This window comes from Ahaetulla prasina, chromosome 3, assembly GCF_028640845.1.
Source record: "Ahaetulla prasina isolate Xishuangbanna chromosome 3, ASM2864084v1, whole genome shotgun sequence".
NCBI classification, from domain to species: Eukaryota; Metazoa; Chordata; class Lepidosauria; order Squamata; family Colubridae; genus Ahaetulla; species Ahaetulla prasina.
The window spans coordinates 199836196-199861665 of NC_080541.1; the positions used below are offsets into that span (position 1 = coordinate 199836196).

The 25470-nt window shown below is 38.8% G+C and overlaps 2 protein-coding genes across 7 annotated transcripts in view; one reads left to right on the top strand and one right to left on the bottom strand.

The window, feature by feature from the left end:
• LPIN3 (lipin 3) overlaps window positions 1–12604 on the top strand; it is a 69625-nt gene extending 57021 nt beyond the window's left edge. For 4 of the 6 annotated variants that reach the window (XM_058175772.1, XM_058175775.1, XM_058175776.1 and 1 more), the window contains 7 exons: window positions 2430–2562; window positions 4330–4478; window positions 5490–5576; window positions 7261–7413; window positions 8891–9005; window positions 9122–9225; window positions 10523–12186. In XM_058175772.1, the coding sequence (XP_058031755.1) occupies window positions 2430–2562; window positions 4330–4478; window positions 5490–5576; window positions 7261–7413; window positions 8891–9005; window positions 9122–9225; window positions 10523–10667 (886 nt within the window). In that variant the 3' untranslated portion in view covers window positions 10668–12186. Of the gene's footprint in view, window positions 1–2429; window positions 2563–4329; window positions 4479–5489; window positions 5577–7260; window positions 7414–8890; window positions 9006–9121; window positions 9226–10522 lie in introns of all 6 variants that reach the window. The other 2 variants (XM_058175774.1, XM_058175777.1) reach the window with 2 other exon arrangements.
• Window positions 12605–18298: 5694 nt separating this feature from the next.
• Window positions 18299–25470, bottom strand: part of EMILIN3 (elastin microfibril interfacer 3) — a 39292-nt gene continuing 32120 nt past the window's right edge. Inside the window, exons 3-4 of the mRNA XM_058175778.1 lie at window positions 23707–23957; window positions 18299–20204 (exon numbers count right to left, since the gene is read on the bottom strand). Of these exons, the coding sequence (XP_058031761.1) occupies window positions 18310–20204; window positions 23707–23957 (2146 nt within the window). The 3' untranslated portion in view covers window positions 18299–18309. The remainder of the gene's footprint in view (window positions 20205–23706; window positions 23958–25470) is intronic.

The window sequence follows — 25470 nt, forward strand, 5'->3', positions numbered from 1 at the left end:
CTTAAGGACTTAAATAATCATTTGGAATAAACAGCCAAAATTTGATTACAACTTTGATTTTGGAACGTTATAAATAGACTAAGCCTCCAGATGGATTTGAAGTAAGATTTTGGAGTTAATTATAAGAATTCTTCCCATAAGAAAATGTTTTTGTTTTAAATTCTCATAAAAATGATAGTATGAGACTTTGAAGGTTGGACACTAGAGGGAACTAGAAGGAACTAAAGATTATATTTAAAGAAGGGAAAAAATGACTTCCTGATACAGAATGAAGCAAAATATTTAACATTGGACATACTGAAGGATATTTTTGAACAATGGACCCAGAAGTTAATTTTAAAGTCTGCTTCTATATACCATCTTTCCCTGAAAATAAGACCTATCCAGAAAATAAGCCCTAGCATGTTTTTTACGCATGCACCTAAGGCGCGTGCGCCTTACCCCCAAAATAAGCCCTACTTAAGAACCCGTGCAGCCGGTCACCTGCCCATTCCGTCTGGTTGCTCGTGATGCAGTGGCCATGAGGTGAGGTGGGTGGTGGAGCTACCCCATGTGCCCTGCACTGGCTTACCTCAGGGCCCCCACAGCCAGGCCATCCACATCCTGACACTTGCCTCGCAGCAGCAGCAACCATGTTGTTGTGGCCTGTTGGCCGCTGGCCCCTCCAGCAGCTGAATCAGATGAGGAGGAGGCATGGGATTCACGGCCAGTGTCAAGGCAATCTGAGAACTCCAAGGGAGAAGAAGGAATGGAGCTGTCAGAGATAGAGACAGAGGCGAAGCTTGGGCCTTCCATCAGCCCTCAGATGGAGAATCTACAGCTCCCAGGTCTGAAGGAGGCTGATGAAGAGCAGGAACAGCTGGGTCCAGTGCCTGATGTGCGGATGCGCAGAAGGCAGAGGAGAGGCGAGCTGTGAGAATCTATGGGCCAATCCTTAGGACAGAAGAGCCAGCGCTGCTAGCTAAGCCCCACCCTAGCTCTGGGGATAAATGGCAAGGGGCAGAGATGAATTGGTGTGGCAAACAACTATTCATCTCCTTGGTCAGCCAATGACTTCTGAATCCCGTCTGGGCTTATCAGACTCTACCCTTTGAATCGGCAGCACTGAGAATCAAACATGCCTTCTGAGTATGTGTGTGTGTGAATGTATGTGTGTGTGTCTGCTGCTGGAAAAAAGCAAGCACACCTTCCAGTACTTCTTGTATGAGCATGGAGAGAGAGAGAGAGAGACTCCTGGGGCCATTTCAGAGGGAAAGGGAGCAAGCTCTGCTTTCCATAGGCACTGAAAGACTTGTTAGCCTGCTGTGAGAGAGAGAAAGACTTTTTGCCAGGGTTGCTGGCACTCTTAATAAGGGGAATCTTTAATTAACCACAGAGGGTTTGTCGTGTTTGGGAGCTGGGTCATAACACATGTGCAGCAGGAGCCCAAGTGGCCACAGGCCAACTTCTGTGGGTCTCCTGTACATGGAAAAAAAATAAGACATCCCCTGAAATTAAGCCCTAGTGCTAATTTTGGGACCCAAAAGAAAATAAGACCCGGTCTTATTTTAGGGAAACATGGCTATTTCAAAGATGTTATGGAAGAAAAACAAATTTAACCAGACAAGACTGAGACTGATCTGAAAGTGGATTTAAAAATGACAAGCTACAAGATTGATATGGAAAAAAGATGCTACACTGAACATACAAAAGAAACTGACAGATATCTGAATTTTTCATAAATGGCAAACCAGCAGAGTGATCTGGATAATTTTTCTATATTGGATTTACAAAAGAGCTGTTAAAATTTGAAGAGTTTTGTGAGAAGGGAAAAAAATGAAAAGAAATCAAGTGCTACAACATTATTTAAAAGAACTAAAGATCAAGATTATTAGAAGTAAGAGGAAGAAATACAAAGGTGGTTTATTTGATCAAAGTTAAAATAGATATGTTGCTATCTCTAATCTAATCATTAAGTTTGGCCGTAATGGAGTTTTTCTGACATTTGGACTGAAATGACAATGTTTTATGGATTTCTTTATAAATAAATGGGAAGAATATTGTATGTTAAGAGTTTATTGTATGTTAAGAGAATGTTTACTTTGGTGTGCAGGGTTGAGCTAGTCTACTGATTTCTGTCCCTCCCTGTTAGACCTGCTAGTTTTTGGTCTTTAGAGTGTTAGAGTTGTCATGGAACTATGTCATATTATTTTGCATTGAATGACCTAAAGATGTTTGGATGAGGTAGTTTAGTGGTAAAATAAATATATTTGGCATGATATCTATTATGGTAACTTAGGTGATAACCCTTATTTCTTTAAAAATCACAGGTGCTATATAAGGATTTATTTCCTCAATGAGTATTATTTCACACAATGGGACTTCAGCCATATTTCTTGGCCATTACCCTTTTTTATGTTGACAATTTATTTTGGTCTTGTGAACCGTAGGAGACAAAATGATTCCTCCAGTGATGAAGATGATGTATCCTCTCATCAAGGAGATAGATCCATACCAGATGCTATTGCCCAGAAATTTCTTCCAACCTACAAGAAGTCCTTAAGACTCTCCTCTGATGAAATTGTATGTAGCTTTGAATTTTCTTTTCTTTATATTCCTGTTTGATTCAGAAGAGAACTTTCTGTTCAGAGAGGGGCTGCCAAACCACACTATCTAATTGACATTCCTCTTAGGTGGACTTCACAGTTACTGTTCAAACTTCTCAGTTATGAGTTGCATGTTGGGACACACACACACACACACCCGCCCTAGAGTTTGGCCCTTAAAGTTAAGAAATGTTGCGGCAAACAGTGTAGTTTAAAATATGAGTAGCTGATGAAATTTTGTGGGCCAATCTTTTTCTCTGTTAACTGATCATCAATAATCATTTTCCAAAGTGGTATGCAATAGTATTATTTATTTATTTATTCATAAAATGTACATTTCATTTTTGATCCAAGAGCCTAAAAGAATGTTGTAACTCTTTCTTCCACTTTTTCTCCATTCCTGGAAGTTGCTTAACTGGAGAGAAAGTGACTGACCCAAAGTCAAGTCACCAATGAGCTTCCATGACTGAATCTCCCTATTTCTGCTCTAATTACTACATCATACCAGTTCTCCAGTAGGTAAAAGATTGAACTGAGATCACCGAAATCCAGGTGCAAGTCCTCAATCAATTTGGGAGCTTATTGGGGACCTCTACACCAGACACTTTCTCTTAACCTAAAGTAGCACACCATTGCATCATGCAGATAAAATAAATGATGACTCCATGTAAGTCACTTAGAGATCTTAAAGGATGGGGAGAATATCAGTGAAGTAAAGACTAAAATAATTTACATGTGCACAATTTGGGGCCATATTTAAATGGCAAGTTTGACCACAACCTCCAAAATAAAAAGCAAGATGAAATCTGAATTTCCTTTAAATGGAATTAAAAATAATACTTCAATATGAAAAGTCAGTATTGGTTTTGTAATACTCTGGAGGCTCTGTTCAGTGCTTTGGAAATAGGACATGAGTACTACAATACTTAGATTTGGAAGTGGTTATACAGCTCTACTTTTTTTAAAAAGTCAGTCTAAAAGAAATGTCTCTTTCTGTTTTGAAATTCACAGTTTCTTAAGAAGTGATAATATATAACACAGCCTTTCTCAAGATGAACCATTTTGTTTAATTCATTTTCAGTGAAAACTAGATAGTCACTTAGGGGCATGACCAAATATGAGCATCAATACCTTTTCATTAAATGTTGTAAGTATTGTACCTTGATGAAGATATCTTTTCTTTTGTGTACACTGAGAGCATATGCACTAAGACAAATTCCTTTGTGTCCAATCACACTTGGCCAATAAAAAATTCTATTCTATTCTGTTCTGTTCTGTTCTGTTCTATTCTATTTGTTCTTTTTATATGAGCATCATTTTCAATTGAGAATTATTTTAATATGCATTTAATACTTTAACATCTATTTAAAATATCTATTAGGATATTTTAAAATCCTAAATTCAATTAAATTGCGACTTTGTAAATTAAATAATTTTTGAGCAACAAAGAAGATTCTTTGATGTAGTAGCTTCACTTTTCCAAATAGTTCAAAGGATTTGCAAAGATTTGAGAGAGGCAAATTTGTGATGGATAGATGAGTTGCTATATTATGTATGATTGCTTGGAGGACGGAGAAAGAAGAATTACATTATCCTTGTGTTCACATTTATTTTGAAAGCAAACATTATTGAATTCTAAATTCACCTCTAAATTAGATGTATAACTAACAAAACAGCTCTGAGAAATGCCATGCTCTAAATAAAGATATTGTAATTGCCTCTTTTTCCTCTTCTTTTGCTGTAGAAAAAGCTGAACCTGAGGGATGGTCCCAATGAGGTTGTGTTCAGTGTGACTACTCAGTACCAGGGCACATGTCGTTGTGAAGCTAACATTTACTTATGGAACTGGTATGACAAGGTGGTGATCTCTGATATTGATGGCACCATCACCAGGTAGATTCTCACTGGCAACGCTTCCTGTAATGCTTGACTGTGGGCTCTTCCATGCCACCATTATTTCCTCTTACTATTTCCCCAAAGGGGTTTAAAATTGATCTGTCATTGTCTACACTTTTGCCAGCCTTGTCAAGCTTGTACAAAATGTGCAGAAATCTCTCTGAGTCCACTAGTTACTTAATCTATGATCTAACTAATGGTGATGAAATTTTTTAAAAAGTCCCCATTTCCCCAACTTCACAGTTTACAATAGACATGTGAATGATTGCGTTCAGGGAAAGCTTTCTAGCTATAATGCATGTTTTCCTCAAGTGTTTAACAATTGCTTTATGGTGGTGAAAGTATAGCAGACTAGCAATTTTGCAACCGAGCATTTTTTCCAGTAACTGTAAATGTGCTTGCAATTGCTAGAATGGGAGAAAGGAGAAGATACATCCCACTGATGCCTGCAGAAAAACAACAGGAAGAGGATGCTGAAAATCTCAGCCAGTGTTGCTCATCCTTGACAACTTTAATATGTAGACTTGCTAGCTGGGAAATTCTGGAAGTTGAAATTCATACATCTTGAAGTTGCTAAGGTTGAGAATTGCTGCTCTAGACAGTGGAAGGAGAGAGGTAGCAATAGATGTTGTGAATGCTCCTGGGATAATGGTAAGCATTGCAGAGAAAATTAGACTGGCATAGAGATTTATGCAAGTTAAACAAAATCAGAAACGAAATCAAAGAGTCAACCTGTTCCTATTCAAAATACATAGCTTATATGGACCAAACATGTACTATGGCTTCAGTGATCATTCTGGGAAAAAATAGAAACAATCTGGCTTGTTTAAGCTCTTAGAGGGTTGAAACCAAAACCAAAAACACCCCTGTTAGAATAGGTTGTCTTGAAACATGTCGCTGCATGTCCAGGTATGAGCATTCTGCTATCACTGTTGCTTTACTTATAGGACAATTTGCAGTTACATTGTGCAGAGTTCATCATATATATGCTTTCCCCCCCCTCATCAGGTCTGATGCTCTAGGGCATATCTTGCCACATCTTGGGAAAGACTGGACTCATCAAGGCATCGCTAAGCTCTTTCATAAAATCCATCTGTAGGTATTGATAGTTCAGAGATATGAAAATAATACTATAGTCCATGTACAACAATAGCTCTATTAACTTGCCAATTGGCTTAAACTTTTGGATCTTAATTCCCTCTTCCAAGGCTGGTCAAGCTAGCTGTCTTTTTGTTACTCATATCCCAGCAAGCAAAATATTTTTAGATAGGCTATTGTTGTATAAACTGACTGCTGATGAATTGTGATGCATATCTCATGAAGCTCTATTTTGTTATTTTGAAACTTTAATGTTATTATTTAAAGTTAAAAGAATCTTCTTGCATACTAGCCAAACTAGCTATCCTGCATCTACCTCCCTTAATCAGTTATGTAATCTAAATCAGAGTTCCCCAATCTTTCTGGCTTTGCAGACCAGTGGGGGGTGGATGGGAGGAATTTGTTCCACGTAAGTGGCCAACAAGCAAGCGTAGCTCCATTTGTGCAAGCAGCTAGCACATACGCCCACCGCTCACGCAAATGGAGCACACGTGCACATGCTCGCCCGCTGCTTGCACAACAGGATTATTAAAATCTATTAAAAATGCTTTCAACAACAGTTATTCAATTATTTAGGAAGCATTGTCCTGAAGATATTGCTTTTGGGATCAACTACATGATTAAAACAATTAGCCAAATTGCAACATTTTGCTGATTTGAGCAAATCCCCCCAAAAGCAAAGTAAGGTTGGACCTCGTTAGAACTTGGTTGGGATGCCAACAGGAAATCCCAGGGCTAGATTAGACAGGGAAGTGGGGGGGAAAAAGGAAGATGATTATGACAAACCATTTCTATACAGCTCCAAACTATATGTCCAAAAATTCTCCAGGAGTTGAGTTTAACTTTAACCCAAACTATATGTCCAAAAATTCTCCAGGAGTTGAGTCTTCGCCTGTATAACCAATATGACATAGAATATTGTCTTCATAGTAATTTATTCACCTTATTTCCCTATAGTAACACTGTGGTGGAAAATCCAATTTGATTGGCAACATTATATCTATTATAGGGTACCAGATTTGTTGGGATTTTGCAAGGGTAAGGACAGTGGCCTAATGCTGACCAGAAAAGGACACTGAAGTAGGGAAATATTCATTTGAAAGAACAAATATACAGGTAGTCTTCGACTTAAAACCACAACTGAGCCCAAAATTTCTGTTGTTAAGCGAGACATTTGTTAAGGGAGTTTTGCCCAATTATACAACCTTTCCTGCCACAGTTGTTAAGTGACTCACTGCAGTTGATCAGTTAGTTAACACGGTTGTTAAGTGAATGTCACTTCCCCATTGACTTCATTTGTCAAAAAGTTGCAAAAGGAGGTCACATGATCTTGGGGCACAGCAACGGTCATAAGTATGAACCGGTTGCCAAGCATCTTAATTTTGATCACATGATCATGGGGATGCTGAAAAATGGACATAAGCCACCGCTGTTGTAACTTTGAACGGTCACTAAAGGAATTGCTGTAAGTCGAGGACTACCTGTATTTGATGTGAAGAGGTCTTTTAGAAATTCTCAAAGAATATTACTTTGTTCTATTCCTTTCAAAATGTGTGTTGCTTTGACCCAGTTGTAAGAGCTGATCAGGAACAAAAGCAGTTGTACCATTGGAGGGGGAGATCAGATGAGGGGGTTGTTAAGCAAAATGTCTTCATTCCATTTGGTATCATCTCCATTCTAGCAACGGGTACAAGTTTCTCTATTGTTCAGCCAGAGCTATTGGCATGGCACACATCACCAAAGGATATTTAGAATGTGTCAATGACCAAGGTTGGATGCTCCCCAAAGGACCAATCCTGCTTGCACCTAGCAGCCTCTACTCGGCATTTCACAGGTAAGTATTTCCATGTCATGGTAGAGGGTGGGTGGCTTAATTTGTGTGAGAAAGTATTTTACTGCTTTCATCAGAGATCACAGAGATGCTTGGTAGAATAAGGATGTGATATGTGAGTAAGTATCACCTGGAATTCATTGATTATGAATTCAACTCGTACCCTCAAAACGACATTATAGAGCACTGTACACCAGAACAACTAGACACAAGAACAGTTTTTTCCCCAAACGCCATCACTCTGCTAAACAAATGATTCCCTCAACACTGTCAAACTATTCACTAAGTCTGCACTACTATTAATCTTCTCATTGTTCCCATCACCCATCTCCTTCCACTTATGACTGTAAGACTGTAACCTTGTGGCTTGTATCCTTACAATTTATATTGATATTGTTTCCTGATTGCTTATTTGTACCCTATGACTATCATTAAGTGTTGTACCTTATGATTCTTGATGAACGTATCTTGTCTTTTATGTAAACTGAGAGCATATGCACCAAGACAAATTCCTTGTGTGTCCAATCATACTTGGCCAATAAAAAAATCTATTTGGGCTGTTCTCCAAAGCACTTGAGGGTAGAAGGCTGGGAAGTGGCTCACGAGGCTAATGCAGCCTGTTATTAACACACAGCTGCCTGCAATTACAATTACTGCAGGCTCGAGTCCCACCAGGCCCAAGGTTGACTCAGCCTTCCATCCTTTATAAGGTAGGTAAAATGAGGACCCAGATTGTTGTGGGGGGGGGGCAATAAGTTGACTTTCTATATAAATATACAAATAGAATGAGACTATTGCCTTACACAATGTAAGCCACCCTGAGTCTTCGGAGAAGGACGGGATATAAATTCAAAAAAAAAAAAAAAAAAAAAGAACAAGAAGCAATGGGTGGAAACTGATCAAGGAAAGAAGCAACTTAGAACTAAGGAGAAATTTCCTGACAGTAAGAATAACTAATAAGTGGAACGACTTGCCTGCAGAAGTGAATGCTCCAACACTGGAAATTTTTAAGAAAATGTTGGATAACCATCTGTCTGAGATGGTGTAGGGTTTCCTGCCTGGGCAGGGGGTTGGACTAGAAGGCCTCCAAGGTCCCTTCCAACTCTGTTGTTGCTGTTGTTGTTGTTGTTGTTGTTGTTGTTGTTGTTGTTGTTATTATTATTATTATTATTATTATTATTATTATTATTCTTCTATTCTATTCTACTCTACTCTACTCTACTCTACTCTACTCTACTCTACCCTACCCTACCCTACCCTACCCTACCCTACTCTACTCTACTCTACTTTATTCACATAAGGAGAAAGACAAAAACTGTAAATTAAAATGTTGGTTTGCATCTGGAATTACAACCTACCTTGATAAACAAATGCTGAAAATTAATTATCATTACTTTCTCCTCTTTTTAAATCTGTAAGTACTTCATCAAAAAGAGGGAAAAGCAGTTCATCTTTCTAAACTATTTATCCACTTTTATAGGGAAGTGATTGAGAAGAAGCCAGAAGTGTTCAAAATTGCCTGTCTGACAGATATCAAAAATTTATTTGGTTCCAATAGCCAGCCTTTCCATGCTGCTTTTGGGAACAGACTAACTGTGAGTATCAGCAGACTGAGGAACATGTGTAAAGGGAATGCATAAAGGGAATTTCTTACCTTTGGTGGTGATGATGATGATTTTGACATATATGCTACTTGTGATTTCTTCAACAGGACATCTATGCCTACAAGGAAGTGGCATTGCCAGAATCCCGCATATTCACTGTAAACCCCAAAGGGGAATTGACTCAGGAACTCATAAAAATTACCAAGTCCACGTAAGTCTACAAATCAGCCCATTCTTTTGCAGTCTGTAAAGCACCTTGAGGTTGTAAAGAACAATTTGCTTAAACAAAACATATAAGTGGCTAATATAGGCAAAAACTATGCAGTGAGAGGGATTCTTTCTTCATCAGGTGATTCAGCTGAAACATTCTTTCACCTCTACCAGCATCATTCAATCATATACAGCACAGACTTAGAAGTTTTCTCCCAGTTGTGCTGGATTTGAATGCAATCCTGTTGGATATATTCTAAAAAGTATCCACAGCAATCCAACACAATTGGGAGAAAACTTTAATAAAATCTGAACTTATAAAATCTAATCTACATTTAAATTCCATAAATTTTATTTTTGCCCTGGCTATTTCTAAAAAGTAGAAATAGCCAGGGCAAAAATAAAATTTGTGGACTTTAAACATATATTATATTTTATAAGTTCAGGTTTTATTAAACTTAAACAGAGTACTTGTTCCCTATTCTGTTGCATTTGCAGATATATTTTTTTACAACTTCTGAAAGCACTTTGGATGTAATTTCAAAGGCCACATGTAGTCTGGGCCCTCAGACTGTGTGCACCAGCAGGTATAAAGGGAATTAAGGAAGCATTATATGGCAAGTGTTCTTAAAAATTATAGCACAACCAATAATGCTTATTATGGGTTACCACAATTACTGGAAATCTCTGTAATGGATTTAATGGGAGATCCATAGTTCAGGAGTATGTGCATGGGGTGGACATAAGGGTATAATTAAATGCATTTATTAATGTTAAAATAAATAAATAACGTAAGTAAATACAAGTAGCCCTCAACTTATGACAGTAATTGAACTCAATGTTATAGTCATAGATAACGCTGGTCATTAAATCGATCACCACGAGATCGATCTAATTTTATGATTTTTGCAATAGTTATTAAATAAACTGATTATCTGTAATGAGTGGTTGTTGTTGTTTTGCCAGAAACAGGAAGTAAATGCCAGTTTCTGGCAAAAAACGTAAATCGCAGTCATGTTTCTGCGAGATGATGCAAACAGCTATAAATGCAAACCAATTGCCAAGCGCCCAAAGTGTGATCACTTCAGAAGGGAGCCAGCCATCCTAACTTCAAATCCAGATCATAAGTGCCTGTTTTGGGGGTCATAACTTTGAACAGTTGCTAAGCCATGAGTTATACCAGGACTCCCTGTATTTGCTTCCTTAACAAAATTTAGGGAAGTTGAATACACTGAAACAATAAATGCGCAAGAAAAGATGCTTGCTGTTTTTAATTGTTTCTGTCCTCTTTCTTCTAGGTATGAGCATCTGAGTGAGGTGGTAGAATTTCTCTTTCCACCTATTGGCAAAGATGTGGTTGCTTCCATGGCTTCCCCAGACTTCAGCCAATTCTCTTACTGGAAATCAACCCTGCCTACTGTAGACTTTGAAGACTTTGTCTGATTGTTCAGAACCAACATTATTTCTCAAAGAATCTTTAACTTTTGATCCTCCAAGGTGATGGATGGGCAGCAAAATAAAGCTTGCTGTTTCTGATCCATTATGCAAGGTGCTTAGCCTTTAGAAAAGACATATGTTGGTAGTCAGGAGCATCTCGTGTGGAAGTTCAACCCAAGATTTAATTTATATGCTGTATTTTCAAGAAATGTGTATTTGTGATGTCTTTTAAGTGATTGTACTCTAGTCTTTATTCTTAGATTGTAAATAGGCTTCATGATGTTAATAAGGGCTGAAAGTCTCCACGTCTTCCATCCCCCAGTGTTTTGTGGTCAACACAACTCAGGGGCTTGAAGATAAGCAGCTTATTCTTCTACTCACCAGCACAGTGCTTTAAAACCTACCAAACCACGTTTCACCTAGACGTTAGTATTCTAAAAGAAATGATACCCTTTCCATAATGCTTTCAGTTTTCTGCTGCTTTTGTTGATTACAGTATTATCTAATATGGGTAGAACATTCTTTAAACATTACTTCTAAATACTGTGACTTTTTAAAAAAAATATTCTCTACTGCTGCTCTGAATTTGATCCTTGGTTTTACAGAGCCACTTCTGAATCCTGAACTCTGTCTCTTGAATGTAGCAACGGGCATGAATCCTGTCACTTGCTGCAATGGGATATTTTAAATCATGACGATAAAGAAAAATGTAGTCTTTGACCGTATGGTAACTAATGGCCGCCAAATGCTTTACTTTATGAGCTATGATATTTTTTTATAATGTCTTTGTTAGAGATATAGTCAAAACACCAAATGTCCATTGGCACGGGTAGTTCTGAAAATCAAGATTATATATTCTTTATCACAAGAGCACCAATAATAAAGATGGGAAAAGTGCAATACAATAAGCAAAAATCACTCATTTTGTAATATTTGTGCAGATCCCCCCCCCTCCCCGTATAGTTTTTTGCTGTGAATTTAATGAAAATTGGATTCAGGGTTCTACTTCATACATGATTTCCTCCTTCGTTAAATGTAGATGGGGGTACAGTGAACAAAAGTGATATTTCACTCATATCCTATGATCCATCTTTTTGCAACACTCTATGAATTTCTTATGGTCCTCATTATACATACCTTGTTTTCTATCAAGAGGAGATGATTTCTCATTATGAAATGTATGCTACACATGTGGGAATTCCAAACCTCAAACTTTGGCATCAATTTAAAGGACCAGGTGACCTAAAGAGTTCTCTTTGTCATCCCTGTTGCTATGTGATATCCTAAGCAACAATGACTTCCAGTTCTTAATCCCAATACTCTGTAAACATCATTTTAATATCACATATGATGTGAATAGGAGATACAGTACATACTTAACTTGAAGGATCCTGTACATTTGAAAACTTACCAGTAGATACAGTATCTTATTTGATAACTTAGTCTTTAATATGCTAAATTAGTGTGTAGTAAGATTCAGAATCTTATCAGCACTTATTGAATTTGGATTTGAATATTATTGAATTTATCAATCTGATTTGCACAAATAGGCTACGATTGGCCAGGCGTCTAGTATACTAAACCATAATGTGATTTGTTTGTTTGTTTGTTTTTGCCTTGCATTATATATTAAATGGTTAATATATCATTGGGCTGAACACAGCTCCAGGAGACTACAGGGGCACACCATTTAGGTTCCCCCCTCTCAAATATATATATATATATAAGTTGCCCTTCTACTTGTGACTCCTAAAGAGCTAATTCCTACACACAATAGGTAATTGTGTGATTGAGATTTTGGCTTTGAAGACTGAAAGCTAAATAAAAGAATCCTAAGTCAACACTAATTGCCATGGTGGATCTATGCAGACTGGAGGACCTAAGATATCATTTTCAAAACTGTGAGAGGATAATTTTATATTGTCCCCAAAACTGAAAGCCGATGTATTCTAGTTTTCGGGGTGGGGGTGGGGGGAAGGCCTCTTTTTGAAAGCTTTAACCAATCTAATCCTTAGTTTAAAAGAATCAAAGAATGGAGGGGCTTTGAAATTCTAGGGGAGGGGGAAAAGAGAAGCATCCAAAATACTTTGTCATGAGCTTGCCCATAATGAAGAGATGTTCTTCTGTTTAAATTATAGCGATTGATTCCAAATGTGCACATATGAGAATTTTATACAAAGCTAAACTTCCTTTCAGTGGCTTAAAATTCCTTCTTGCTTTGGTAATGGCATGAGTGGATTTTGCAAATCAAAACGTCATTACTGCCATAAAGTACAAACTATATCTTTATCTACACACCTCTTCCATTTCTTTTACCAATGATCCAGAAAACAACATTGCTGGTCAGTTTTGTTCCATTTTCTCAATAACTTAAATGTCTATATAGTTTTCTGACAATTTATCTTTAAAAGATGTTACAGTAATACAATTCTAGAGAAACTTGGTGAGAGTTTCCTCTCTTCCCCTACCCCCAATAGGACCAGATAGTTTGGTTTTAACCATCAACAAATGTACATTTTAAAAAAACAACAACCAGCTAGACTAAACAAGGTTATCATTATTGTTACAATTATGGCCACAACCTACCAGAAACAACAAATATATTTGAAACCCTCTTCACAATTGACATAATGCCCTGTTTCTTCAAAACCACAGCAAATAAAAAAAAAAGTTTGTTAATTGGCAGCCTGAAAACAGATTAACGACAAGTTTGGAGTCTGGAATTGACAAATGGAAGGTATATTATGTACTGTAATTTACGGTAATACTAGAGGTCACTCCAATAGCATGTGATAGAAACTATCACATTTCCCCGAAAATGAGACCCTGTCTTACATTTTTTTGAACCCTGAAATAAGCGCTTGGCTTTATAGTCATGCGCTCAAAAGCCTGATTGGGCTTATTATCAGGAATGTCTTATTTTGGGGAAAACAGGGTAATGTAATAATACTTCCAAGAAAAAGGGAAGAGGTTATGTAACTCTCAAATTGGTCTATTCATTAGACAAACCAAATGCAACCTCCACATTAGAACTGTTGTACTTCCAATGCCTGGAAGTAAACAGGATGCAACTATAATTTCATAAGTGTCACTAAATTTTTTTCCTAGAATGTGGACGCTCAACTCAGAATGCTGAACTATACTTCATGTTCAAAATCCTAGATTCAACGTAAGTTGAACTGAAACCAGTTACAGTTACTTCTGGTAAATGTATATAAAATAAGATCAATTGCCAGGCCTAAAAACATTGATTATGAAACCACTAATAAGTTCCAACCTCTCCACACCATCATCCCATGAGAATTTGTTACACAAAAGAGAGGAGGAAAAGTCAAACCAGTGCCTTTTTCACAGGGAATGCAAAATGTTCAGAAAAAGTGGACTGAGTTCAGGATATCGCTCATAACTAATGCCACTAAATTCAAACAAAAGAGAAGAGTGGAGAAGTTGTCAGCTCTATTTGAGAGGAGGCCCAGAACATGCAGGTCTTGTTCAACTACTGGCCTGTGCCGCAAGGCTTGCCAATTTCTCCCTCTTATCAAGACACAGTGAACTCTTCAGCATCCTAGATGGGTTGCCATAGTGACCTCACTCACACGCCACCTACTTACTTTTGCATACTTTTAACGTATTATTTGGGTCTTGCATATGATCTACAGCAGGGCTATCAAACTCACGGCCCATGGGCCAGATGCGCTACACGCTGGCCACACCCATATGTTTAGCGAAGGTGAGGAAAGTCGCAATACGTCACATAACGATGCAAGTTTGAAAGCCATGCTCTATAGCAGGAGTGGTATTCACTTACCTTCGCTACCGGTTCGCAAATGTGAGTGTGCGCCACCTCTGTGCATGCACAGAGCTTTCTGCGCATGCGCAAAGCATCAAAAATCGGACGTGATGATGTCTGGGTGGGAGGGCAGAGATTCCCACAGCGTCCGCTACCGATTTGTCCAAACCGGATAGAACCGGCTGAATACCACCACTGCTCTACAGGGTTGCTGATGCTGGAGGAAAGCTATTAGATGCCATATTGGGGCTTTTCAGAGCAAGGAACCAAGGCAACAAACCACACTATGGAATTGCAGTCTCACCTTTATCTGGGGAGCCCTCAGAATGTAACACTGAGATAGTGGATTTCTCCTAGATTTGCATCAGGAGGGAATTGGATGAGGTCCTGAGATCAATACATTAATGCCCTGACCTGCTGCCTGAAGCAGCCATTGAATCTTCCCTGATGATAGGGCCATCCTGTTTTGCTTGCAGAATAACCTTGCAATAGAACACTTAATTACTCTATTGGGGGACTTGGGGTTTGAGGACAAATAACATAAAGGTTTCAAATCTCTTTCTGGGTGGGATAACTTTCAGGTACATATGTTCATACTGTTTGACATAATGTGATATATTTTCTCAGTTTAATAAAAGCAACATTTACATAGCTGATTTCAAGTGGCCAAAGCATTTCATACACATTATCTTTACAACAACTCTGGAAGGTAAAAGAAAGAGAAAGATGAATGGAATATACTCTGGTTTAGAGCAAAGGTTAAGCTGGAAAGATTTCCCCACCCTAATAAACATAAATTTCTATAGTGAAATAGGTGCACTAGGATAATTTCTTCATTTTTCTTAAGAGTACTGGGTTTCTTCTTTGATTTTTAATTTTGCTCTGATTTCATTATTCAGAAGAGGCATTATAATTTGTTTTTGTGCACTGGAATAAAATTACTAATTTGGATTAATTTCTTGAGTACCATTCATCAGTAAGAGTAGATCACTCCTGATTGCCTGTTGGGCTGCTAGACCAAAACAGAAAAATGTGACACAATTATCATTATGTCCAGGGAAGAACAAGAAAAGGAACTGGCAGCTTAATTATGAAGAATGATACAACTATATTAAGAAAACGTCTCTTGATCATCTTCATTAGCAGTTGACTAGGTTAAAGGTTGCAAATTAGCTAAGAGAAGGGTTAGGAAATGAGCCGAAAAGGAAAAAATACACCCTGCTGCAGTAACTATGTACAGTCTTGCTTACAACTTCCATTTCTCCATATAAACACAAGCATAGTATTCCATCCAGAGTTCTCACCTGAGGCACAAATGACCGGGTTCAAATTATATTTTGGACACTTTATGCAAGAACTAGATCACTTCAGACATCTCTAACGCTGGGAGAGGTGGGAGGAAAGAGAACAACCAGCAATAAAGTGGGTGATCTTGATTATTAGGAGTGATGGGTGAAAATCTTGAAGGACCAGGTCAGTGACAGCTCATTTTGGAGAATGTTAATTTATGTGTCTGCTAACAGTTGAGGCCAGCTTGATCACACAAAATCAATCCACTAAACTCATAATTGTATATTGTGTGAAGAAGGTACACACAACCTATTGTGTGTAGGAATTAGCTCTATAGGAGTCGCAAGTAGAAGGGCAACTTTTTGGATCCAATGGAGGAAGGTCCCTTCAGGTACCTAGTGTGGGCGGTATGTGTGTCATCAGTTCCTTAAAATAGTCACAGTCACAGGTACTATAAGAAAACCCATGCTGGATCCAGAACACTTTCCAATTTTGAATCCAGTGACTTGTAACTATCACATGGGAGCAGGGGTGGGATTCAGCCAGTTCTCACCTATTCGGGAGAACCAGTTGTTAATTTTCTAAGCAGTTCAGATAACCAGTTGTTGGAAGAAATCTTATTTTGTTTTTTCCCCACTTTACAGGGCTAATCCTGTAAGGAAGGCAGGAAGGAAAACATTCTGGTGTTGTTTCTAGCCTAATCTTTATTGCACTGCTTACAGAAACTGCCTCTCTGGTTAACCCTTATTACATTGTAACAGCTAAGGTGAAGCGCCCATCGATGTGAGTGACGTTGAGTTGGCCATGCCCACACGGTCACATGACCACTGAGCCACGCCTACCCAGCTGATCATTAGGGCAGAGAACCGGTTGTTAAATTATTTGAATCCCAGCACTGCATGGGAGCCAATCTGATTTGCTCTTAATTACTGCATGGCAAGCCCTTCATATGAAACATTTTCTCTAGCCACTAGGTAATGTTATGCAAATTGCCCAGTAATTTCATGTAGTCTTCATGTGGGAGCAAACGTGTAAAAATGGGTCCAATCATAGGAGAAAAGCATAGAAGAGCCTTTCAGCTGCAGAACAGAATGTTCTTATTGGGGTTTATCTATAGCTGAGGTCTTCTGACATTCTCTTGAGCATCCAGCGGTAGTCACACATAGCAATGGATTAATACATTAAGTTTGACTTTTCTTATTTCTCAGTGTTAAATTTAGTTCAACACAATTCTGCTTCAGTTTGGGTCAAAACAAATTCCTTTAAAAATTAAATATATTTTCATCCATATTGCTTATAATTTTTATATGACATTATGCATTATAACTTAAAATATATTTGTGAGATACTTTCACTAATGTATGTATTTTTATGCATGTTTCCCACACACGCACACACAAATGTGTCCTGTATTGCTGAACGGGGAATAATATGAATTTTGAAGAATATTTGCTTGTAGTTGGACTTGAAATGAAGTAAATGTGAACTAAACTAAATTGGATTGTTACATGCCATTGCTGGCATGCCATTATCTTAAGAGCAATTCCTTTGAAAGGAATCCTTCTCAAAGGCTATCATTCTCAAAAATAAATAAGTGAGAATAAATAGAAGAGGAATTGGTTGTTCAAGAGTGCCCAAGAAGAAATCAGATTAAAAAACAATAATAATTATTTTGTGCAACTGAACTTCTTCCATTTTTATACAAAAATAGGAAGCAACGGTATAGTAATGCTACGACACTATATTATGCATGCTTTCTTTTCTTCTGTTCCTAGATTTGCAACAAGCTACCTATTGGATCTAACTCAGTGACCTTCCCATCCTTCATGCAAAGTCAGATTGCACAGTTTTTGAGAACATCAGCTTGAAAAATTCAGCTTCATTATTGTAGGACAATGCAAAAGGGAAAATATGATCTGTACAAGAGCATTCTTTTATCTTTTATAACTCTTATCATGCCGCTGACCTACATGAATACCTCATAAATTTGTATCAGTTGATACTCTCATGTAGAATTCAAGGCCATATTTTGGAGATTATTTTGGGGGGGGGGATTTATATAAAATGGGTGGAGGAAGTCTTATCTTAAATCAGAGCCTTCACATGACCCTAGGTATTGTACTATGGCCTCTGAAATGAGTTTCTCTTCCAATAGATGAATAAATCTGGCAGATATTGGGTTTCTTTGTTCCAGTCCTTAAGTATTAGATTTTGATTTATTCCCAAAGCAAAGAAACCATTTTTAAAAAAGATCCGTCTCCAGTTTCCTCTTGAACTGAACTATGTATTGGAAATGTAACCTAAATACCGTATTACCTGAAATATGGAAGGGTGCTTTGATACTTAAGTACAGTTGTTAAATATCTGTAGAAAGAACAGTTAACGGCAAACATACTTAAAATGTAATTAAAAAAAAAACATATCGAAGAAATCAGGGAAAGGACTATAGCAGCTTTTAAAGTTTAGTGACCTTCTCCCTCTCGACAACCAAAATAAAACAAAAATCCTGGCACCATCTCTTTGGAGTCTGTATGATATAAGTTAGGTATACTTTGGACCCAATATAAACTAATGTTGGTTGTTTGTCAGCTTGCCTTCTAGGAGACCAACATCTTCAGACAGTTCTGTAACTTTTGCTTGGCAATCCAACAAGTTATTCTTGAGCACAGTTATTTCCTCAGAGTGTGTAGCTAAAGTTTTGTTAATATGATTCATGTAGCCCCACATGCTTCCTGCATTGTTCTCCAGTTCATTTCTGATGTGTTCCAGGCTTCCTGTCACAGCGCCCAGTTTGCCACACGTATCTTCTATTTGGGCCACACGGTCATCGAATTGGAGCACTTCTTTCTGCAGGCCGAGAGCCAGACTTTTGCAGTTGCTCAAGTCATTGATGATCCTGGATCTCAGCCTTTCAAGGTCTCCCTTTAGGTTCAAGACACGCTTGTTATTGAAGAAAAGCTGGGAATCTTGATTACTGATCATTTCTTGAAGTGAATGGACCTCATCTTCTACCTTGCGCTCATGGTCATCCAAAGATGAGTTAACATGCAGTACTGAGTCAGAGTACTGGGAAACAGAATCCTTCAGCCCAGTGAGAGATTTCGTCATGGTGTTCAAATTGATCTTTAGTAATGTGATCTCACCTTGCAAGGTTCCAGCTGTTTCCTCCTCAATCCGTCTCTGCATCTCCAAAATAGTAATATTGAGCTTTTGCAGAAGGTCTGAGTTGCTGTCCATCCTTAGCAGTAAATCCTGATTCTTGTTTTGGCAGTTTTCTATTTCTGTACGGAAGATTTCTACCTCTTTGGATTTGGAAGGGCAACCCAACAAGCAAGTGCTCTCTAAGTTAGTCAGCTGGCTCTGTAGTACTTCCATCTTCTCATCGGTTTCCCTTGTTATGGTAGCAAGCTCTCCTTCCAAGAATGGCATTACAGCTCCATCTAGTCCCACTGTAGAACTGACATTATTCACATCTCCAACAATGGTTATGAGTCTTTCCTCCAAGGTTCTCATCTTGTTTTCAAAAAGAGCTTTTGTGCCATCTAGCTCTGATCCCATCAAACCTCTCATGCTGTCTTCTACATTAGAATAACAACTTCCTATTTCCCTCTCTGTAAAATTCAGCCTAGTCTCAAGCTCCACAAAGCGTCCTTCAAAGAGGGTCCCCAAAGTGTCGGGGGACAATTCATTATCTACCCTAGAATGTAGATTCTTCTGAGACTCAGAAATACTATGTAGGCCTTTTTCCAAAATATCCATCCGTTCGGTGAGGTAGTTCAAGTTGCTACAGCAGTTTTCTACAACTGTCAATCCTTGGATCTGTGTTTCCAGTTGAGAAATGTCTTTCTTGATCTCTAGTTCTTTGCCATCCAAGATCTGATGAAGTCGGAGGTTGGCTGCTTTCTCTTCCTCACACTGCTGTTTTACTTCCTTGATCTGGTAATCACATGTACTCTGAATATTTATCAATTTTTTCTCAAAGCCATCCAAAAGCTCCACTCTCAGGTTGCTAAGCCTGTTGTCTATATATTCTTCTAACATATCGATTGAGGTGAGTGGTGAAGGCCGAGCTGATTCCATTAAGTGTTTGATCTGCCCATCATGGTCTAGGACCATGCCATGCACTTCTTCAAGTAGGTTAGTCTTGATTTTCAGTGAATCACTCATCTCAGTCACTTTGCCTAGAATCTCACCCACAGGTGGATAGGGGGAGAGCTCAGCTTTGTCTGTAGCATCCACAATTCCATCAGGAATGATTCCGAATCCCATGGTTGAATCAGGAACAGTTGGACTCTTCATGAGGGATCCAATCATTTTATTAGTATCTTCCTGGATGGCAAGTCGCAGATGATCCCCCAAGCCACTCACCATATTGTATAAGGTATTGTAAGACTGTGAGAGATGTCTGACCTCCTCTTCCAAGTGGTCCAGCCTGTCTCCAAACACATTAGGCATTTTTCGACCTAGGAACAAGATATAACAGAAATAATGTGATTATTACCCTTTTGTAGGTACACTTGAATGGTAATTTTCTGGATTCAGGCCATGCTATCCATCAGGGGACCAAAAGCCACTGCAGATTGTGTCTTCTCAAACAAAGGATTAGGCCTGTGTGTGTAATGGTATGTAGGAATGAGCTTGGGAGACAGTAGAAGAACCACAAATTAGATAAAGTGTTAAACAAATGGCAGCAGTCTGCAGAAGAACTGGAGGGACGCCAAACAACTGAGAAGGGACCCACCCTAGTTTTTAGGGCCATAAAGATGGGAGAGAAGAGATGTACTTTGAGACTTGTAAGATTCTGTTAATGTAACCTTATCATAATTTTAGAGCTAGTATTTCTGAGTGTGCTTCTTGCCTGGACTACCTCACAAGGCTGAAGTGGGAAAGGATTTAGATTGTCTTCTACAACGCACATCCTATCGCTGCATAATGTCAAATGGCATTTGCAATAGTCCAAAAAGGCTTCTGTGCATATGTCATGTCCTTCTACCTTTCAGTGGTGCCAAAAGAGGCTGAAATGAATGAATACGTGACATGCCCACTTCATTTTTAGAAGTAAGAGGGCACGGCTTCTTCACCAGCAGCTTTGGGGCTTCCCTTGTTCAAGTCTTTGTCAAAGCAAGTCATCCATTTGCAGATCTGCCCAGCATCCTGGGAAGGGAAAGAGCAACCAGCCCATTGTTATCAAGAGCCTGACTAGGTGGCTGAGCGATCAGAAAGGTGGCTGTTGGGCGATTTGAATCTCTAGTATAGGTCTCCTGCGTGAGACAGGGGTTGGACTAGATGACTTCCAAGATCCCTTTCAATGTTAGAACTGTTAGCAAAAGTAGCTAAAATGACTTTTTCTGTTGCCCTACAAAGAATGCTCTGCTTGACTCCCAGTAGCCTCTTGAACTTATTTAGAGGTGAGTGAATTTGGCAAATTCAGTTTATTTTACTTTTCCATTCTACTTTCGGTTTAATCCATTTCTTCTTTTGTTTATTTTGTAAAAAAAATAAAACACATCAAAATTGAACATGTTTTCATTGACATTATTTCTAGTGAACACATTTTGTAGCCTCATTTATACATTCCCACATTTCACCAGATTCAGTATTTTTGTATATGTTTAATTAATTCATCTAAGAATAAAACCTTTCTGGAATTAACTATTGCATTGAGGAACAGAGTGAAGTCTGGGTTTCAAAGAATTGCATTTCAGTTTGTGTAGTGATCTGAATATGTACTGAACAAATTTCTCCTCTGTTCCTATGTATTGAATAGTTTGACTGGGTTCATACCACACAATAAGTTACACTATAGCTTGTTTGGGTTTTCAGGATGTGCAAAATATTCCCTTTTCTTCTTTCTCCCAGCTGTGCTATTTTAGGGCTAGCAGCTTTCCACAAATAAATCTTTTATAAATGAAAAAAGGTTGTGATATTCTGGATGTTATATGAACTTGGAATAGAACATTTATCTAAGAATTTTAAGTTAATATGATATATGAACCGGTGTGAAATCTACTTACTTTCCTTACTGATTCAGAAGTGCACATGTCATGCGTGCATCTTTGCTTCGCTCACCTCTGTGTCACATATGCGTGCAGACTTTCTGTGCATGCACATGCTCAGAAGGTAAAAAACACATTACTTCCTGGTTAAAAGCAGGAAGTAATGACACCTGGGTGGATGGGCGGAGCTTCGCTCCACCATCGCTATTGGATCGCTGAACCACTGGCCACAATCACTACCGGATCGCGCAATCCGGTCTGAACCGGGAGCATTTCACCCCTCATATGAACCCAGTTGTGGTTGATTCAATAAGCCATAATTAAACCAAATCATGGCTTTGCACACTATAAGACTTCATAAGGCTAATGGTTTTTATCAGAGTCAGGAGAACAGTCATTATCTGGTAATAAATGCTCAGCAATATTTGTCATTAATTAATTGTATTTAGCACCTAGTCTCTATACTGAGATTAACTTTAAATTATAGGTATCTTGTAATTTTTTAGATGTAATGATTTACTCCCCATTCCTGCTTTTGCTTTTGATCTTATTTGGTAATTTTTGCAAAAACCAAAAGTTCAGCATTATTTTGAGCCATATCAGTGGATGTTTTGAAAAAGCCAAAAATATCCAAATATGTTTTTTTAAGTTTTAACCACAAGTAAGATTGCCTTTATAAAAATACAATATAAAGATGTATGGAAAAAATAGGGCCAAGATGGCTCAGAGGCTCAAGAGTTGGGCTTGCTGTCTGGAAAGTCAAAACCCCAGGTTCGAGACCCAAGCGCTGCACAATGGGATGAGTTCCAGTTACTTGCCCCAGTTCCTACCCACTTAGCAGTTTGAAAGGATAAAAATGTGAGTAGGTAAATAGGTACCATTTTGGTGGAAAAACAGTGTTCTGTGCGCCTCAGAATACAATCATGTTGGCCACATGACCACAGAAGTGTCTTCGGACAACGCTGAGTCTCTTGGCTAAGAAACAGAGATGAGTACTACCCCTAAAGTTGGACAAGACTGGACAGGGAAACTTTACCTTTACATTTATGGGCAATATGGAGGCGTCCCACAGAATGAATTATTATGCAAGGTAGGTATCCTATCTTAATTTTTCTGGTCAGCCAGACTTTGTCTTAGGTAGGTAGGTATGAACGGGCATACAAAACGTTTGCTAGACCAATTCTCGAATATAGCTCATCTGCCTGAAATCCGCACTATATATCGGACATTAATACAATTGATTGAGTCCAGAGGTATTTCACAAGAAGAGTCCTCCACTCCTCTGCTCACAACAGAATACCTTATGCCACCAGGCTTGAAATTTTGGGCTTAGAAAACTTAGAACTACGCCGCCGTCAGTCTGACCTAAATGTAGTACACAAAATTATCTGCTACAACATCCTGCCTCAAAGTCAATTACTACTTCAGCTTCAACCGCAATAATACATGAGCACACAATACATACAAACTCATGGTAAACCAATCCAAACTAGATGGCAGAAAATGCGACTTCAGTAACAGAGTTGTCAATGCCTGGAATGCTCTACCTGACTCTGTGGTTTCATCCCAAAATCCCCATAACTTTAACCTTAGACTGTCTACTGTTGACTTCACCCCATTCCTAACAGGTCTTTAAGGGGTGTGCATAAGAGCACCAACGTGCCTACCGTTCCTGTCCTACTGTCCCCATTTATTCGTATCCATTTCCTGTATTCATAATCATGTTTATACTTATATCTGTTATCTTATACATGTTTGACAAACTAAAATAAAAAAAAAATAAAAAAAATAAACATGCGAGTGTGTGATGTCTTTCATTCAGAGGTTGGGCAATAAAAGTTGTAAGCCTGTGCTTGTTTTTGCACGTCCAACATATCTGGATAAAAAAAAAAGAACAAGAAGCACTGGCAAGATCATAAAGACCTTCTTTATGATCTTTGGTGTGACAGACTCAGATCTGGATTCTCACCATAATTATTCTTTTTTGGTATAGGAAACGAGTCCACAGGGATTTTGGGATGAGGCGGAGCTCTGGGACCTGGAAACATCTTCTGAGTTGGAGGCATCTTGGGGCTGGGATGCTGGGATGGAAGTCCTGCTTGATTAGTGGGATTAGCATGATGACATCCTTCTCCCACAAGACCCGGGCAGCATCTCCATGCTATTTCAGTGACTGTCTTGTATCCAATCTTGTACCTGGGTCTGAAGAATGTGCGATACCTAATAGCCAGAAATAAAGAAAGGTAGAGCAAAATCGAGAGTTAAAAATGTGGCTATCAATATCTGTAACACAAGGCTCATAGAAACCTAAGAGGAAAGGGTGTGTCGTGTCCCACTCCTCCGCTGACGGCTGGGTCAGGGAAATCCGAATCAGGCTTGCCTCTGCAGCTCTGCCCAAAGTCCTAGCAAAGTCCTCAGAGCAGGCAGGAGACCAGTAAGTGACTTCAGCAAGATAAGTTCGACTTTTGCCTGACTCAGAGACTGCCAGAAAGTAGATCCTTTATATAGGCCATGGGGTGTGGCTCCATGACTCAGCACTCATTAAGGCCTGCCCCTCCCTTCCTTCTGTTGCCTCCGCCTCTCCAATCTTCTGATGCGAGGGTCACTCCAATCAGCTGTTGTTGGGAGTAAACCCTCCTCAGGCTCACCTGCTGTGGAGGAGGGGGAGGGGTCTAGCTGCTCCGTTTGCCTGGGCATGGAGTCAGGGCTGGGGGAGGGAGATGCTCCTTCTTCTGCAGTTTGTGTGGGCATGGAGCCAGGACTTGGGCCGGGAGGCATACATTCCTCAGTGTTCGGGAGCAGGTAAGAAGGCCCCGGCTGCTCTGAGGGCGGGCAAGACACAACAGGGTGATGGATTATGGAATCACATACAATTTTCGATTAAATTAAGATTATATGAAGTGTTAGCCTTCAAGGAGGATCAGCAATGAATTCACACACTGAACATTTGCACAGCGTTTAGAATAGTTTTAAAGTACATAGTTATGTCTTGGAACTAACTTCTGACTGGAAACAAGTGAAATGATGAAGCAAGAAGAATATAATAAAGATGGGATACAAACAAACAAATAAATCGGTCCCAACTATAATTGTAAGAAGAAATTAGGAACATTCCAAAGGTGCTGAATAGGTTTTGCTTCTTATTCAAGAAGCTTCTTTAGATCTCGTGGATGTTTGCTTCTTGGATGAGAAGCAAAATGTTTTCAAGAAAGTCCAGTTACCTTTTGTAAAAGCACCTTTGGGACAACCATGATCATCTGGATGATTGAGAATCTCCATACACCGGGTAGGAAAATCGATATGAATATTTTTTTATTATAACTTCAAAAATGTATTATAACACTAGAGGGCAGCAACTTCCATACCTAGAGTATGCAACCTTGGTCTGCTTGGGTTATAATACAGGATCTCAAATCACTGTATCAGGATTGTTAAACTATCTGTAGCCCATATTATGCCAGAATTTGAAAATAAAAAACAGTATTTAAATCATCAGATGTTCCAATAGTGGATATGGGCTATTTATGTCTTTGCCCAGTGCAGAAATCCAAATTAAAGGACCCTAATTGGTGGCTAGCCAGCATTTACTTGAGCACAGCAGGTAAGGAAAAGCCCACCATCTTTCTGGATAATTAATTCAGTTTTTGAACTGCTTGTACTTTTGGAGTTTTTCCTAAACTTCAAACAGAACAAATGAATTATGAAATGAACTTTATGCGGAAGCTATCCGTGT